This window comes from Lithobates pipiens, unplaced genomic scaffold (genome assembly GCF_037356315.1).
Source record: "Lithobates pipiens isolate NorthernLeopardFrog02 unplaced genomic scaffold, aLitPip1_a1.2 Scaffold_23, whole genome shotgun sequence".
Classification (NCBI taxonomy): domain Eukaryota; kingdom Metazoa; phylum Chordata; class Amphibia; order Anura; family Ranidae; genus Lithobates; species Lithobates pipiens.
In genome coordinates, this window is record NW_027507785.1 from 149,223,930 (window position 1) to 149,243,444 (window position 19,515).

At 43.9% G+C, this 19,515-nt stretch overlaps 1 protein-coding gene across 1 annotated transcript in view; it reads left to right on the forward strand.

The window, feature by feature from the left end:
* CHADL (chondroadherin like) overlaps positions 1 to 19,515 on the forward strand; it is a 676,966-nt gene that overhangs the window by 51,648 nt on the left and 605,803 nt on the right. The window contains exon 3 of the mRNA XM_077452489.1: positions 18,351 to 18,513. Within this exon, the coding sequence (XP_077308615.1) occupies positions 18,364 to 18,513 (150 nt within the window). The 5' untranslated portion in view covers positions 18,351 to 18,363. The remainder of the gene's footprint in view (positions 1 to 18,350; positions 18,514 to 19,515) is intronic.

Genomic DNA, 19,515 nt, shown 5'->3' on the forward strand with positions numbered 1-19,515 from the left:
ACCTCCCCACAGAGACATATAGTCTATGGGGGTTTATTAAAATCTGCGGGGTGGGGTAAATGGGCACATAAAAGTGGAGGGATGACCATATCCACCCCAAATAGCTCACCAAAGACACCACTCGCCAGCACACCCGGTGTGTTATACACCTAATATGTATACAAGAATTAGTGTGGTCTCTATAATTGGATTACTAAAAATAAAGATAAATAGACCATCATCCAGGATTTCTTGAGATAGAGGGATGGGAACCTGGTCCCCAACCAGGTTACCACAAAGTACATGTGGGAAATTTGGACTATTGCAGTACAGTAAGACAAAAAAATATAAATATGTAGCAAGTATACAATTATAAGATTAAAAAAGTAATTTTATTAATACAGAAATAATGGTCAATTACAAATAAAAACATGACAATAATTCATATATGTCACCAAAATGGTTCACCCCGGATTGGGGGATCAAAGTGGGACAATTCATCACAGAAAACAACTCGACTAGTTGTGGGGCCACCTTCTCCTCCTGCACTGGTTCTGGCCAGGATTTACATCTCTCGGCAATAGGGCTAGTGCATATGAGTGCATGCAGTGTTTTTGCATGCGTGCATTGTCGCGTGCGCGCAATGCGGGAGCCTTGACCCTGTGATGTCACACGCCAGCAATCGCCTGCGTGTCAACGTCGCTGGGTTAGGAGCTAGAAATAACAGGCAGTCAGCCTGTTTATCCTTGCTCTGGACTTTGGATACCCGAGATTGCATGCTGCAGCCAGTACACAAGTCACCTGGGGAATGCATCTTTTTACCTGGGCCTTGTTACAGCACCTGTTTTTCTAGGTTACTGACCATAGGCCTTTCTAATTTTTGCCATTGTTCCTCCTTTTCCCCTATAGGTGACTATGGCATGGGTGGATAGGCTTATCTATGCCCCTACCACATGCCATCTGGCTACAGCATTGCACATTGTGGGTGCAGGCTGACAGTTTGCCCTTCAGCCACACCACTCCTCCTGGTATCCCTAAACTTTGTACATCTAAATGATCAGATAATGTCCTTCACTTACTTTCAATGTCACTTCCCTCTCACCCTTGTCACGCTCTTCTCAACACATTTTTTAACTCACTGCTTGCAATCAAATAGAACATCCTCTTACGTTTTCACCATTCATCCCCATCTCACTGCTTGTTCCACCTTGTTCCACTACACCATTCACAATCCATCACCTTCATTGGTCCACTATTATTTGGCTCTGAAAGTCTATACTACATCTACCCTCTGTCTTAATTTATCTTTCTAGATTCTGGTCCATCATATTTTGTAGCTCCCCCGAGTCACCGCAGGAGACCCCCTCTTTGGTGGTTATGTCCTGTGATGGAGTCCTGTCGGGACAAGGGTAAGCAGTCCTGCTCTTTTTTTCCCCCTTATGTATCAATTATTAGTTTAAATGTCATGTTATATTTCTTTTTATTGTTTATGCCTCAGGGCATTTATACTGTTCCTTGATCGTTTGTTAATTAATCCACAGATACACTCCTGATGAAACGGCTATTGCCCGCAAAACTAGTCGAGTTGTTTTCTGTGAGGAATTGTCCCACTGTGATTCCCCCCCCCCCCCCCCAATCTGGGGTTAACTGTTTTGGTGACATATATGAATTATTGTCATGTTTTTATTTGTAATTGACCATTATTTCTGTATTAATAACATTTACTTTTTTAACCTTATAATTGTATACTTGCTACATATTTATATTTTATTGTCTTACTGTACAGTGATAGTCCAAATTTCCCACATGTCCTTTGTGGTAACCTGGTTGGGGACCAGGTTCCCATCCCTCTATCTCATTCCAGAGAATGATGGATAAGACATTAAGACCATATGGCCAATACTCAGCCACCTATTTGGATGTAGTCATCCACAGCCCAGATTGGCAATCATTTTCCCCAGGTGCAAGTGGTAGTAGATTCCCTTAGGAAAGCAGGTCTAGCTGCCAAACCTAGAAAGAGTGTGCCTTTGGCTTGGAGGAGGCCAAATACCTTGGATACGTTATTAGTCGAGGGTTGATCACACCTCAGATCAATAAAATTGAGGTGGTTCAAAAGTGGCCCCAACCTATCAATAAAAACAAGTTTGTGCATTTCTTGGGATCACAGGATGCTACAGGCATTTTATACCCAATTTTGCCACCATTGCAGTCCCCACTGATGAACCTGACAAAGGGTAAAGCGGATTGGTCACGCTTAAGTGGAATCCCTAGGCAGAAAAGGTATTTCATTTGTTGAAGCAAGCTCTTTGTGTGCAACCTGTGCTCATGACCCCAGAGTTCACAAAGGAATTTGTGGTACAGACAGACACCTCTGATGTGGGACAGGGTGCGGTACTGTCCCAAATCGGAGACCGTGAGGAGCACCCAGTGGTTTACCTGAGCAGAAAGCTTAACAGACATGAGAAAAGCAATGCCATTGTTGAGAAGAAATGTTTTAGTGATTAAATGGGCCTTCGAAGCCCTGAAATATTACCTGTTGGAGAAGCCATTGAAACTAGTCATGGATCATGCCCCTTTAAATGGATGTGTGATAACAAGGAGAAAAACAGTTGGGTGATAAGTTGGTTCCTTGCCCTTCAAGTATTTAAGTTCACAGTGGAGCATAGAGTTTGGGAAACTCTATGCTCCAATGGACACCTTTCCCATGCCCATTTTCTGGTTGGGACAGTTGCTCAGCTACAGGGGCTTGAGCGGGGGTATGTGAAGTTATGAAAGGCGAGGTGATTGATGGACGTTATGTTTCACCTTGCATGCGTTAATTTGCAGGAAACTAAGATGGAATCTGGTCTGGGTTTTTCCAACCATCTTAGCAGGGTTGGTTCCGGACCAGATTTTATGATCTACTTGTGTCCACCAATAGGTGGTATAAATAAAGCAGAACTGGAGCATAGATTTGCTTTTGGCCTGGGACTCGGGAAACCATAAACATGAGAGAGTTGCTTATATGAAGTTTGCTTTTGTGAGAGAAAAGGTTTGCATTATCTTTATTTTGTGGGTGACTAGGAGAAGCCCATCACCTGTGAGTTAGAAACCTACATATGTTTAGTTATTGCCTGGATGGCAAGGATTTATTTTCTGTCTGTTTTATTTCTATGCAGCCTATTAAAATAAAACTGGTTATATATATATATATATTATATTATATACACAGTATTTTCTTTTTTTCCTCTCATCATGATTATTTTCTTCAGTAATTAAAATTTTTCTCCTCCGTTTCTCATATTTTTAAATAAATCTTACTTTGTGACACAGTGTTACGGGGACATTCAGAAGTATGCCTTGCTGAACTGGAAGTGACATGTCATGCCACTTCTGGTCTCCGAATGATACATTGGTATTCCAAGTTTTGCACTGTTTTTTTTTTTTTTTTTTTTTTTAATATGCTTTTTCATGTTGCTGCTATTCCTCCTGGCACCCAGCCCTTGTGCTATCAGGAATTGCTCTCCCACTGTATTGTGGGAGCACAGGGGAGAGCACAGCAGCACACCCAAAACCGGAAGTGCAGCTCAGTGATGGACCCTGTACTCAAGAGGAGTATGTCCACTGTATAAGCTATCCTTGCCCAGTAGCAGCACGATTCAAGATCCCTTAGCTCACCTATTTACTTGTCGAGCCTTAGTCTAGGGTGGCACAAACCCTCCCTCCCCCAAGCAACAAATAGCTGACAGTGATTTCTTTAACCTGTAAGCTAATCCACATAAACGTATACATCCCATAATAATATGCTCCCAAGGCAGACAGAACAAATGGAACAATGGGATACAGCTACTTAATAAATATATAACAAACCCAACCCCAAACTATCTAGCAATGGTCTAGGAGACACTCTGTTAGGAACCATGAAACACCTTTTAATGGTGCAACGTATAAACATACTCAAAACATATTGAATAACAAAGTGGAACGCCACACCAATAAATGGAATTGTGAAAAAAATAACTAAAAATTTATAAATAAAATGCTGCTCCCCTTAGAGTGAAACACTCCTAGTGGCATGTTAAAAGACAGGTGTAGGGGGTGCTATAATGTGATTTTTAACTTATTGTGATATTACCTACTTGGTGATGAGATTTACAAACAGTGTAATATTCAATTAAATAAACCCTTACAAACACCAATATTTGTATCTCAGGTACAACGTGTATGATGTCACTCTGAGGGTAAACAAAATAAACGTAGCAATACAGTCCCAATCAAGTTGCACTTATTAGTCATAAAGTGTATAAAAATCCATCAACCATAATCTTCCAAATGTGATGATGTGCTCCAAATAAGCTGAGTTGTGCCTTCACCATAGACTTAAAAAACGACACCCAAAAGTGAATGGATATGCAATCTGCTTACCAAATCAATTTGACTTCTTTACTTAAAAAGATAGTCAAATAGCACTTGTACAGGATGGTACCTGCTCACATGGATATGACATGTCGATGTATAGGAACCTTCCTCCTCATAAGCACAGGCAGGATATACAAAAAACGCAAAAGACACCCATAGCGTAATAATGTTTTAATGTGTAAAAAATAAGTAAAGCCAAATGGCTCCTTACATTTAGAAGTGACTATCCCGGGAATGGGGCTGCTGGCTTGTCAAAATAAGGTGGTGTGTGGAGTCAGCCTTGCGTCCACCTCCATGGATAGCATGCGTTCCACCGGCCTTCAGGAATCGCTTCCTGAAGACGTAAAATACGAAACATACGTCGAGGCGGTGCCTGGTCACGTTTTTTACTACACCACTTTCAGTCCTCTGGCCGCCGACTCCACACACCACCTTATTCTGACTAGCCAGCAGCCCCAGTGCCGGGATAGGCACTTCTAAATGTAAGGAGCCATTTGGCTTTACTTATTTTTACTTTTTATACATTAAAACGTTATTACTCTATGGGTGTCTTTTGCTCTTTTTGTATATCCTGCCTGTGCTTATGAGGAGGAAGGTTCTTGATCTTGTTGACTCGGCTTTTCTGACCAGCCTGATTATCTCCAAACCTGACTCCGGCTTGCCCTGACTCTGATTCTGCTACATCTGCTTGACCTCCTGCTGCCAAACCTTTTCCTGAAATTTAACTATTCTTTGCCTGATGTCTTTAATGTTTCTGCATTCCTGTGTATGACCCGGCTTGTCTGACTCTGCACCAGTCTTATCAACCCTACCAGCCTGCATCATCCCTGCATCCACAGTACACCTGCATCTGCAGCATCCAGCACCTGCCTCATTCCTGCATCCACAGTACACCTGCATCTGCAGCATCCGGCACCTGCATCATCTCTTCGTCCGCAGTACACCTGCAACCACCACATGCCTGCATCCACAGTCAACCAGTATCTGCTGCTACTAATGTTACCTGCCTCTATCTACCTACTAATAGAGAACACTGCAGGCACTTGTACCTCACCGTGCTCTTGCGGCCGCTGTTGCAACCTCAGTGGTCCTTGAACCGGGGCTGTACGAGAGGCCTTCCTTTGTTCGTCAGGCTCTATCTGAAGGTATGTGGCACTGGGTGGCCAGCTGTCTTAAGAGAATGGTAAGTCTGGAGCAAAGCAGTGTGGAGATTCTCATGGACAAAGCAGCGGTCACCAGGTTTCTGGGGAGGAGAATGCATCTGAGCGGCAAGAATTCTGTAACCCAACGGTGAGTGAGACTAGTACAAACAGTGGCCAGAATACGATCAGGAGGTATCACAGGAGCAGGAGTCCATATTGGAAGCGGATATTCTTATGGTTGGTCAAAATGAGGACCTGCACAGTGGTACCTTCGAGGAGATGCCTCCATTCTTTAAGAGCTAAGATGATGGCTAACTATTCTTTGTCCCCAATGTCTTTGAAAGCGCAATGCATTCTTGTGGCTACTTTTCTGAGGCAGGACATTGAGACAGAAGGGCTCCTACTCTAGTCTCAGATGCATCAACCTCAATAATGAAGGGTAGCGTAGGATTAGGATGTGCCAACACAAAAGCTGAAACAAAAACGGCATTGAGAGACTCAAAAGCCTCAATGGAATCCGGAAACCAATTCTCTGGATTACCATCCTTTCTGGTCATATCAGTCAGGGGTTTGACCACAGAAGAGAAGTTCGAGATACATTTGCGATAATTATTGGCAAAGCCAAGAAAGCATTGTAGCGGATGTAGACCTATAGGTCGAGGCCACTGTAGAACTGCAGATAGTTTCTCTGGGTCCATTGAAAAACTGGCAGTAGAAATGTCATAACCCAGAAATTTTAGCCTGTTTGCGATGAAACTTGCAGTTCTCCAACTTGCAATACGGGTCATTATCTCTCAACCTCTGTAGCACACGGGAGACATCTGTGTGGTGGATCTCTAGGGATTTGGAATATATGAGAATATCGCTAAGCTAAACCACCACAGGTTGCTGCAACATATCTCGGAGGACATCGTTGATTCCTAAAAACTGCAGGAGCGTTGCAGAGACCAAAAGGCATTACAAGCTATTCGTAATGTCCTGTCCTGGTATTAAACGCAATTTTCCATTCCTCACCCTCCTTGATCCACACAAGATCGTATGCCCCTCTCAGATCAAGCTTAGTGAAAACCATTGCTCCCTTGAGGCGGTCAAGTAATTCCATAATCAATGGAATCGGATAGGCGTTCTTAATCATGATGCAGTTGAGACCCTTATAATCGATACAAGGTCTCAGTTCAGCACTCTAATTTTTCACAAAGAAGAAGCCAGCACCAGCAGGAGACGAGGATTTGCGGATGAACCCTTGAGAGTGCGTTGGCAACATAGTCCTCCATGCCTTTATCCTCAGACAAAGGGTACAATCAGCCACAAAGGGGCATGGCACCAGGTTGAAGGTCAATTGTGCAAGAGGGTGCACCACCCTTAAGCATACCCTGAATCATACCAAGCCAAAAGCCCTCAACAATGGGAGGGTGCATCTGGGGCTTTTTCATACCTAGCAAGGTACCCTGGCCTTGTGATGTGTGTTTTTTTTTTTTTTATGTCAAAGCCCCTTTGGCCCCTTTCTGATGGTTTTTCGCTAGTTTTTGCATTTGGCTAGGGTCAGTGTCACTACCTGTAGCATAAGGCGATACCAGGACCATAGAGGTTCCACAGGCAGTCCAACTCCTCGAGGATGGCACATCAATAAGTGTCATTGCCAGAAGGTTTGCTGTGTCTCCCAGCACAGTCTCAAGAGCATGGAGGAGATTTCAGAAGACAGGCAGTTACTCTAGGAAAGCTGGACAGGGCCGTAGAAGGTCCTTACCCATCAGCAGGACTGGTATTTGTTCCTTGTGCAAGGAAGAACAGGATGAACACTGCCAGAGCCCTATAAAATGACCTCCAGCAGGCCACTAGTGTAAATGTCTATAAATGTAGTAGTAACTGTGTGCAAATACAAGGAATGCATACAATAATTGGAAAGTTATAGCTGACTAAGAATTAAGTCCATAATACTAAAACTGGCAGTCCAACGGTTAAACTGGTATCTGGCAGTTCAGAGGTTAAAAGCAAAATATAATGGCTCATCAACAAGGCGGCTGCTGTCCTCAGAGAGCTGGCTCTGTAGTAGGCAAGAGAAGGGTAAAAAGGAAGCGCCACCTGAGTGCAGTATTAAAAAGTATGTTTAATGACGCAACGTATGGTTACACTTGCAGGACAACAAAGATTAAAAGGCTCATTGGTTATTCAGTGGTCCGTGGAGGGTTCCTCAAATCCCAATCTGGATGATGCTGCAGAGGTGTCAGAAACAGACTCGTGAGGGTGGCCTGATGTCCTCTACTGGGACCTATGCTTACTGCCCGGCACCATGGAGCTTGATTGTCATTTGCCATTGAACACCAGAATTGGCTGGGCAACCACTGGCACCCTGCACTTTTCACAGATGAGAACAGGTTCACCCTGAGCACGTGCAAGGATCTGGAAAAGCTGTGCAAAATGTTATGCTGTCTGTAACATCATTCAGCATGACTGATTTGGTGGTGGCTCAGTGATGGTCTGGGGAGGCATATCCATGGAGGGACGGACAGAACTCTACAAGCTAGACAATGGTACCCTGACTGCCATTAGGTATCGGGATGAAATCCTTGGACCCATTGTCAGACCCTACACTGGTGCAGTGGGTCCTGGGTTCCTCCTGGTGCACAACAATGCCCAACCTCATATGGCGAGAGTATGCAGCCATGTAAAAAGGAGAGAGTGCGCCAGACTAAGTGCAGTACATATGGAAATGCATTTATTTGAATAAAAACATACAGCCAAGTGGCTACTCACAAAAGTAGGTAATAATTGGACATGTAGGCAAGTAAGAAAATTCAATCCACGTCACCGGCGGGTCCACGGAGATGCGAAGATGGTGTAATGCTGGCAAGCCAAGAATGAGGGTAGTGATTAAAAATCCTCAGCGTCCTGAGAGTTGATGTAAAAATCACCGCCTTGCTGTGATAGCAATGGTTTGCAGCATCCGGACGGTCAAATAGCCGAAACCGGAACGGCTATTCGCACCACCAATTGTGAGAGAGCGTTCCACATCCTTATTGTCCTAACAGTGAAGAACACCCTATACAGTTTAAGGTTAAACCATTTCTCCTCCTGTTTGCAGCCGTTCCTCATAATTGAGGTCCTCCACTCCTTAGTTTTTTTGCCCTTCTTTGGACTCCCTCCAGCTCCAGCACAACCCTTCTGAGGATTGGTGACCAGAACTGAACGGAAAACTCCAGATGAGGTCTGACCGGAGCTTTATAAAGTGGCAGAATTATAGTTTTGTCCATGGAGTATATCCCCTTTTTTTATGTATGCTAATATTCTGCCTGGTTAGGTAGCTGCAGCTTGGCACTGCATGCTGTTGCTCAATCTGTCATCTATTAGCACCCCTAGATCCTTCTCCATCCTTGATTCCCCCAGCTGTTCTCTACCTAGTGAGTATTTTTCATTAATGTTTGACTCCCAAATGCATTACTTTACATTTATCCACATTCAATCTCATTTGTCATTTGTCTGCCCACTCTCTTATTATGTTCAGGTCATTCTGCAAAGTTTTTGTCCTGATGCTAGTTTATTGCTCTGCTTATCTTTGTGTCATCCACAAAGACTGAGACTGAACTAGTTATCCCATACTCTATATTATTTATGAATATGTTTAATAGAATTAAACTCGCCACTCCAGACCAGCCTGAGTACATATTTATTACTACCCTTTGGACCCATCCCTGTGACCAGTTTTTTTACCCAAGCACAAACCCTATGGTCCAAGCCTGTTGACCTCAGCTTATAAATTAAGCATTTATGGGGGACTGTATTTAATGCTTTTGCAAAGTCCAGACACACCACATCCACAGGCCTCCTTCTACCTAGATGGCTATTTACTTCCTTGTAGAATGTTAGCAGATTGGTCTGGCAGGAATGTCCTTTCATAAACCCATGCTGATTACTAAAGAGTAGATGAGGGAGATGCAATGAGGGGTGATCAGTCAATGAGATGGAAACAGGGAGAATAAGATAGGAATGTAGAGATGGACATATATTCTGAATACACTGTATCAATGGTCACCTCTTATGTCTAACACACACGTAGGATTTCACTACAAAATATGCGTGCTATAAAAGAAATTGGTGCCAATAACAGTAATCCAAACTTAGTGAGGTCTAGGTGCTAATGTACAGTAAGACCTTCTCTCCTATTGTGTAAAAACTTAAGTATTACAGAGAAAGTGCCAGGTGCCAAAGCTAATTTGTGCAAAAATTGCAAGAAAAGCATCTATATAAAATAGCTGTTAACAAAAGGAAAGTAGGAAAGAGAGAGACACTGGAAGTGACGCCTGAGCTCACCGCTCATGTGCTCCTAAATGTAAGTACCCTGCTGCTATTTTTTAAATAAATTTAAATATAAAATTACTATACCATGAAGTATCATTTCTATGCTCTGTGAGGTATACCCGCCCTGGGACAACACGTTTGGGGACGCAAGGAGACCCTTATTACTATTGTGATTACGCTGTAACCTTACAGCTGTAAGGTAAGGGGACACCCACTCACCCACCGGACGGAGGGAAAGAAAGGATTGCTACACCTGTGTTTGCATGATTTATGAAGCACCAACACTCGATTTTGCAATGATGTATTGTTGATGGTTGCACTGGCAGAATTTGCACACTCAGCTTTATGGACTGTTTATTTTTATGATCTTTTAATTACCTAGAGCACTAGCACCTTATTTTCAATTTTTTTTTATTTTTATTTTTTTTTTTGCTGCTTGCAGTGTTTGTGCAATCTATATAATTCATTGTTTTCTTTTATAGCATGCATATTTTGTAGTCAAATCCTACGTGTATGTTAGACATAAGAGGTGACCATTGATAGTGTATTCATAATATATGTCCATCTCTACACTCCTATCTTATTCTTATTCTCCCTGTTTCCCTCTTATTGACTGACCACCCCTCATTGCATCTCCGTCATCTACTCTTTAAATTTTATTTCCCTTCCTTTCCTTTTTTTGCCCATATACTGCGCGGCACTACCACATACAGTAATCCTGTCAGTATGCTGTCCACAAAATTAGGAACAATGGCCTGGATATAACGTGACTGAGTTCTCTGAGGCTCGCGATTGTAAGCAATCTGGTGCTGGTGATTTATTTGTGTTAAGTTTATTGAGTCTTACGTTGACTCCGGCCTCTGTTAGCCACATGGGTATGTCATGTGTTGTCACTAACGCTACAGTCGCTGTCAGTAAACCCTTCTTTTTCCTGTGTAAAAACTATGGAGAAGAAGGGATTTAGTACAGTTGCCTTCTTTGTATCATCTGTAACCATCCTCCCATCTTCAACTTTTAAGTGTGCAATGTGCTTTTGGGTTATTTTTACTGTCTTGCGCTATGTGTCTCTCGTAATCTATTTTTTTTTTTTTTTTTTTACCGACCTGATTGTGATTTTACATTTCTTATTGCATTCCTTCTAGTGCAGGAATGCTGGTGGTGACCCATACACTTTATATTTTTTTAAAGGCCATACTTTTTTCCTTGATGAGGCTACTCCGATTATGGTTTTACCACCCAGGTCTAATTTTCGCTTTAGTATATTTATTGGGCAATGAAATGCACTGTTTGATACCTTTTTTTTTTTTTTTAATATGTCCCTAAAGCATTCCTATTTCTTTTCTGTGTTCAAAGATTCCAGTATTTGGCCCCAATTACTGTCATGTAGCAATGTCTGTAGCTCAGGAAAATTGGCTTGTTTAAAATTTTGTGTTTTTGTACTACCCATATGCCTCCTTTTCCTGTGAATTATGGTAAACGCAATCATCCTATGATCGATAGGTCCCAAGTTATCGCGTATCTGAGTTCAGACTTTGATCATTCGTAATTTAACCAGTTCCCGACCAGCGCACGCCGATGTACGTCGGCAGAATGGCACGGGCAGGCAAATGGGCGTACCTGTACGTCCCTTTTAAATTTGCCGCCCTGCCATTGGGAGCGCACCACCGGCGGCGCGCTCCCGCGCTGGTTGGGACCCCCGTGAGTCTTGTCGTGGGACCCGCGGACTAGATCGCCGCGGGCATACCCGCGATCGTCTCACGGAGCGGCCAAATGAAGAAATGCCGTCGTAAACAGCATTTCTCCATTCTGCCTAGCAACTAGTGATGCTGATCTCTGCTCCATGTGATTGGAGCAGAGATCAATGTTCACTAAATGAAAGCCCAACCCCCCCACAGTTAATAACACACCCCTAGGAACACTTAACCCCTACACTGCCACCCACTGGTTAACCCATTCACTGCCAGTGTCATTTACACAGGAATCACTGCATTTATATAGCAGTGATTAATGTATAAATGACAATGGTCCCAAAAATGTGTCAAAAATGTCCGATGTGTCCGCCACAATGTCGCAGTCACAATAAAAATTGCTGATCGCCGCCATTACTAGTAAAAAATAAATAAAAAATTATTAATAAAAATGCCATAAAACTATCCCTATTTTGTAAACGCTATAACTTTTGCACAAAGCAATCAAGCGCTTATTGCGATTTATTTTTTTTATTTTTATTTTTTTTACCAAAAATATGTAGAAGAATACGTATCAGCCTAAACTGAGGGAAAAATTTTTTTTTTATATATTTTTGGGGGATATTTATTATAACAAAAAGTAAAAGATAATGCGTTTTTTTTTTTTCAAAATTGTTGCTCTATTTTTGTTTATTGCGCAAAAATAAAAAACCGCAGAGGTGATCAAATACCACCAAAAGAAAGCTCTATTTATGGGAAAAAAAGGACGTCAATTTTGTTTGGGAGCCACGTCGCACGACCGCGCAATTGTCAGTTAAAGCAACGCAGTGCCGAATCTCAAAAAGTGGTCTGGTCTTTGACCAGCAAAATGGTCCGGTCTGTAAGTGGTTAATAGATCTAACAGGGCATTCTTTCGGGCATTCTTTAGTTGGGGAATCCACCATTTGGGACAGGAAGTTGTCCTGTAAAACATTCATGAAGTGATGGGCCTTTAGTGAGTGAGCTGTTCCATCTGCCCAGTTGATATCAGATTAATTGAAGTCCCCCATTATGATTACATTACCCTGTTCCCCTTTAGTTTCTAACAAGATAGTAATTCCAGCTCCTCCTCCTCCTTCATGTTGGGTAGCCTATAGCAAACCACCACTATTAGTTTACCACTCACCTCCTCTCTTTGAAGTTCTACCCATACTGATTCCACCTCCCCCCTAGTCCCATACATAGTTGACCACTAGGGATGAGCTTTGTGTTCGAGTCGAACGTACGTTCGACTCGAACATTGGCTGTTCGTTTGGCGAAATCCGAACACTTGGTCCGTTCGCGTCAAAATTCGCGTGGCGCTCACGGCCCACAATGCACTGCGATGGCGCAGTGCATTGCTGGCTCATGATTGGCCAAGCATGCACTGTGACCCCCGCATGCTTGGCCAATCGCAGCGCCAGCAGCGAGGAGAGCCATGATTGGCCACAGGCAGGATGCCTGTGGCCAATCATAGCTCAGGCTGTGTAGTGCACGCCCCACACTATATAAGGCCGCCATTGAGGCGGCCTCGTGTAGTATGTTGGCATCTGAAGCAGTGGGTGTTCTGTGTACCTTCAACACAGTACACACCGATCGTTTTTGGCTGATTTCCTATCTTTAGTAGTAGTAGTAGTAGTAGTAGTAGTACCGATCGCACCTTCAGTCCTCTCTGAGAGGAATGAAGGTGTAGAATTAGGTGTGTCACAGCCAAGTGCTTCCGGGAACTCTGCTAGTGGTACACCCACGTCCGATTATAGCAGGCAAATGTCCCTGCCCCAGCTGCTGGACCGGCGGAAAAAGTTTACTCCTAGTGGTTGAATGCTAGCACTTCAACTGCTGCCTTTTCAGTTGGTAGACTCGGCCCCCTTCCGTGAGTTTGTACAATGTGCGGTTCCTCAGTGGCAGGCCCCTAAACGCCACTTTTTCTCACAGAAGGTGATTCCGGCATGTGGAAGGCAATGTCCTTGCCTCGCTGGACAGGGCGGTCAGCGGTAAGGTGCATATTACCGCTGACTCATGGTCCAGCAGGCATGGACAGGGACGTTGCCTGTCTTTCACGGCCCATTGGGTCACTCTTCTGGCTGCTGGGAAGGATGCAGGACAAGGTGCAGTAGTGTTGGAGGTTGTTCCGCCACCACGCCTCCAAAATGCTACTATTGGTTGTGACACACCTCTCTCCTCCACCCCCTCCTCTTCTTCTTCCTCCATGGCCTCTTCCAGTGCTCTGTCCTCAGAACCAGCGGTGCTCGGTAGGCGTTGCAGGGGCTACGCAAGTACGCAGGCAAAACGATGCCATGCCGTGCTTGCGCTGGTTTGTTTGGGGGACAGGAGCCACACTGGGGTGGATGTTTTGTCAGCTCTGCAGGGGCAGGCCGAGAGGTGGTTGACGCCACGCCAGCTTAAGCCAGGAATGGTGGTTTGCGACAATGGCACCAACCTCCTCTCCGCCCTCCGACAGGGACAACTGACCCATGTGCCCTGTGTAGCTCACGTCCTTAACCTGGTGGTGCAGCGGTTCTTGGGCAGGTACCCCGGCTTACAGGATGTCCTGAAGCAGGCCAGGAAAGTCTGTGTGCATTTCCGACGATCATTTAATGCCTGTGCTCGGCTGGCTGAGCTCCAAAAGGAGTTGAACCTGCCCAAGAACCGCCTTATATGTGACATGCCCACCAGATGGAACTCAACATTGGCCATGCTGCAGCGGCTGCACACGCAGCAGAGGGCCATCAATGAGTACCTGTGCGACTACGGCACCAGGACAGGGTCAGGGGAGCTTGGTTTTTTCTCACCACGCCAGTGGGGCATGATCAGGGATGCATGCACTGTCCTGTCACCGATTGAGGAGGCCACAAGAATGGTGAGCAGTGACAGTGCATGCATCAGTGACACTATACCTCTTGTCCACCTCTTGGAGCATACGCTGCGTGGAATAATGGACAGGGCACTTGAGGCAGAACAGAGGCAGGAAGAGGAGGACTTCCTTGCCTCTCAAGGCCCCCTTTATCCAGACAGAGTTCCTGCTGTGCCACCCATCACACAGGATGAGGATGAGGAGGAGGAAGAGGAGGAGGATGATTGTGTCAGCATGGAGGTGGAGGCTGGCACTCAGCATCAGCATCAGAAGCAGCAGTCTTGTAGGGATGATTTACAGTCCCAAGAAACACGTGGACTTGTACGTGGCTGGGAGGAGGTAGCTGCGGATCATGTTGTCCTTAGTGACCCAGAGGACTCCGGACCGAATGCCTCAGCTAACCTACGCTGCATGGCCTCCCTGATCCTGCAAAGCCTGCGGAAGGATCCTCGTATTCTTCGGATCAAGGAGAGGGACCATTACTGGCTGGCCACTCTCCTTGATCCACGGTACAAGGGTAAGGTTGCCGACCTTATCTTGCCATCGCAGAGGGAGCAGAGGATGAGACATCTCCGGGAGGCCTCGCAGAAAGCTCTGTGCAACGCGTTCCCAGAGACTGGGAGGTTACAAACTCCTGGTCCTGGACAACGTGTTGCTGAGGCATCGGTCAGAAGGAGCGGTGGAGAAGGTGGCCGTCTGACTGATGGTTTCAGACAATTTTTTAGGCCGCAACCCCAAGGTATGATCGGTTCCAGCACCCATCGCCAGCGTCTGATTTACATGGTGTAAGAATACCTAGGGGCAAGGTCAGACTTGGACACCTTTCCCACCGAAAATCCTCTGGCTTACTGGGTCTTGAGGATGGATCACTGGCCAGAGCTTGCACAGTATGCAATTGAGCTACTGGCCTGTCCTGCATCCAGCGTTCTTTCGGAACGCACCTTCAGTGCTGCTGGTGGCTTTGTTACTGATCACAGGGTGCGCCTGTCCACCGAATCAGTTGATCGACTGACCTTCATCAAGATGAATCAGTCTTGGATCACCCACAGCTACCAAGCACCTGAAGCTGATGTAACCGAATAATTTTTTTTGAAATACCACATCCCTTCAAGACTGCCTATGCTGATGCTGAGTGACTGTCCTCTTATGTTGATTGTCTATCCTCTTCCTCCTCCGCTGATATGTTGGAAGAACATTTTTGGTTCTGGGTGATGCCAGCAGCCCAATTTTTCTGCCCCTGTTTAACAGGGGCGTTTAATTACAATTTTTGATGCAATGCTTTGCAGCAGGGCTAATTCCTGCAATAAAACAAGAGTATATGGGAGAGGTTGCAGTGTGATGGCACCAGTGCCTAAGGCCCAATTTTTCTGCCCCTGTTTAACAGGGACATGTAATTACAATTCTTGATATAATATTTCACAGGAGGGCCCCTTCCTGTGCCCACCCAGAGTAACGGTGAGGACTTATAGTGTTGTGGCACCAGCACCACAACCACCAAAGGTCAATTTTTCTACCACTGTTCAACAATGGCATGTAATTACAATTCTTGATATAATCGTTCACAGCAGGGCGCTCCAGCGCCCACCAAGAGTCACTTTGAGGGCTTACAATGTTGTGGCAAAACCAACACCTTGTTCCGCCATTTCTGCAGAGCATATAGGGCAGGCCCCTACTTTCAAACATCCAACTTACAAACATCTCCTACTTGCAAACGCAAGGAGACAGCAGCAAGTGAGATGAAAAAAGATGGACGACAAAACAAATTATACAGGGGTGATAACCCTTCCCTATGTTTTCCAAAAAGCTTAAAAATAGTTTTTTTGACTGGAGCTACACTTTAAAAATGTACCGGTTGAAAATTACAAACAGATTCAACTTAACACAACAAACCTACACAGTCCCTGTCTTGTTTGCACCGCCTGTATACTGCTGTTCTGAGTATATAGGGCCTGGGGGCCACACGCATTTCCTTTTTTTAATATGGGTACAGGGTTCCCCTTAATATGCGTACAAGACCCAAATAGGCTGGTAATGGGCAGGGAGGGCTACCCATGCCATTTTTCTGAATGATTTTCAACCATATTGCAGGAACCAGATATAACATAGCAGTTTTAAATGGTGTTATTTTCGTTAAATGTCATTTTGTGCAGGGACTGTTCTAAACACGGGAAACACGTGGCACTTCACAGGCATACTACAGACACCCCACAGGCACCATATTTAAAGGAATATTTCACTTTTTTTTTTTTTCACTTTAATCGTCATTAAAATCAGTGCTCCCGCCAAAACAGCCGTTTTTAAAACTTTTTTTTGCATTGACCCATGTCCCCTGGGGCAGGAGCCAGGTCTCCAAACCCTTTTTAGGACAGTATCTTGCATATTAGCCGTTAAAATTAGCACTTTCCATTTCGAACGTTCGAGTCCCATAGACTTCAATGGGGTTCTAACCTTCGTAACGAACGTGGGGTCCGTTCGAAAGTTCTGGTGCGAACCGAACCGGGGGGGTGATCAGCTCATCCATATTGACCACTGTTACAAAGAACCACTCCCACCTCAGTCCATTGCTTGGCAGCTGCTAAATGTCAACATACAAGCCAGTGATACTGGCTGATTACAATAACCAATATGGTCATGACTATATTTGGCCAATGACATCACCTTGGATGCCTACCAACTTTTTTACAATTTGAAAGAAGTCGGCCGGCAGCAAGAAAATTTAATTTAGTGGCTGTAGTAATACTGCCAACTAAATCGATGACTTTAGCTGCAGCAGGTGATTTACTAAAGGCATACAGGCTGTTCACTTTGCAAAATAATTTTCCCTTTGTACAAGAGGTGAAACTCTGCTGACTTCCATTATCCATTCTTCCAATGCTAGAAAAATATATTTTTTTCCTCATTTATTGTTCAAGAGGAACAATTTGTAAGGGTGGTTAGTTTGCATTTTAGTTATTCATAAACTATAGTTAGGAGTTTGCTCATTTAAGTTGTTTTGCACCCCTGGTCAGCGAAATAAATATAAAAAAAAACTGGTGTTCAGTGGTAAGAGCCCTTTACTCCATTGGTTGTCAGTCATGAGTGCCCACATACTGTTACATCTTTGGTCAGCGGTTAGTGCACCACACTATTAGGCTGCATGCACACTGCAGCTGTCAAATGCCTGTTTTTTTTTCTGCCCCTAAACGCCCCTCTATGTTGGCCTATGTGTCCATGTACACATAGGCATTTACATGTACTTGGGGGCATAAATCTAAATGCACCAAAATCACGTTCAGGAGAGGAGTGTTTGGACAGAAAAAAACTCAACACGCCCATAATCAAGTAAAAGCTCCTAAACACTAGGCACATAGCATTTGAGCATTTATTCAAGTGGCCCGAATAAATCAATAATCTGGCGAATGAAACAAATGAAACCCCGAAGGCTTAAGGTGCCTAAACACATCTAAACGTGGCTTTAGGCACATTTTGAATGCGGATTTTCTCCTAACAGAAGAAAGGAAATCAGAAGAGCCCAATGTGCATGAGGCCTTAGGGACAGTGGTCAATATACCCATAACATTGGTGCTCAGTGGTCAGTTGCCCATTTTGTTGGTGTTCAATGGGAATGAATACAAATCATTGGTTACTTACTTACATGAGATAAGGTAAGGTCACTGACTTCCAGGTCTAGTCAGGTCATGTCATGCCTGAACTATGCAGACTTGTCAATATTATTCTGCCCAGCACTGCTGGCATTATTACAGCAGAGCATGCCACTTCGGCAGAGTGGTGGCTAGACAGGCAAAGGTGTGGTTAGACAAGCAGAAGAATTGGGACATTTGCCTCAGGTGCCTAGCTCTAACACCTATGTTTGATGGAGAAATAGGTTAGCTTACTTTTATTGACAAATATTGTTTCTTTTTAATTTATTTATGCATTTTTGGTATATTTGTTCTTATGTAAGAATTAATTTATGTTTGTATGTTTTGGTTTTAGGTTCTGTTTAACAATGTTGGTCCTTCATTATTTGTTTGTGCTTCCCTTTGCAATTCCAATCGCTTGTAATCGTTGCCCTCGGGTTTGTGTTTGTGACAACTTAAGAAATTTTGTGACCTGCACTAACAAAAACTTGTCTGAAATCCCTATTGTTATACCTCAGGTAAGTAAGCATACCTTACATCCTATATAGTATAAAATGGAATTCACTAAATTGTTCACTGCTTAAAGTGGATATTTATGCATAACAACAAAAATGTTCTTGAGCAATGAACATACATTCCACATTAATAATTATGCTATCAAAATGAGTGTGTGCTGTAAATGGCCACCAGCGTTGTCCCTGCTTCTTCTTGGTGGAGGCTGCCATTTTGCTGAAGTCCAGAGCCCCCGAACAACAGTAAATCTTCAGGCGATCAGCAGATGGGCCTCTTGTGGCTCTGATTTTCAGCACAGTGCCAATAAAAAGCAACTCGGCATGTGTAGAGCAGTACAAGACAGTGTATTACTGGATTTTAAATTGTATAGCTACTTATTGTTAATGTTTTACATAGCTAAACCTGCAAAAGAAGCCACCTTGAAGTGATCTAGCAGGACTTAATTTTCTGACTTATATTTCACATTAAGAACTTTGCCTCCACTAGTAAACTGAAAAGGGCATGTTACACCAGTAAAGATGACCTTTGCTGCACACATCACTCTCTTTCTTTCTAGAATTCAGCCCCCAGCACACACACTGCTATTAAGCCTAAAGTGTTTGTTACCTCAACACTTCATATTCCTGATATGTGCCTGCTGTACCGTGTACTTGTATGAAAAATTATCCTGTTCTCTTTGTATTCCATCCTTTATGTGAAATTGCTGGTGTTCCTGCCAGTCCTTCTGCTTTCCTATTCAAAACTGACCACACTAAGCAGAAAAGTACACCATGGTCAGTTCTCTAGCTATGCTTTTTTTTTTTTTTTTTTAACCACTTGCCACCCAAGCCTTTTCTGGCACTCCTCTCCTACATTCCTACATGTAAAAATCCTAACCCTTTTTGCTAGACAATTACTCAAAACCCCCAAACATGATTTGTTTTTCTAGCAGAGACCCTAGGGAATAAAATTGCGGTCATTGCAACTTTTAATCTTTAAAATTTCCCTTTTAATTTTGTTTTGATCAC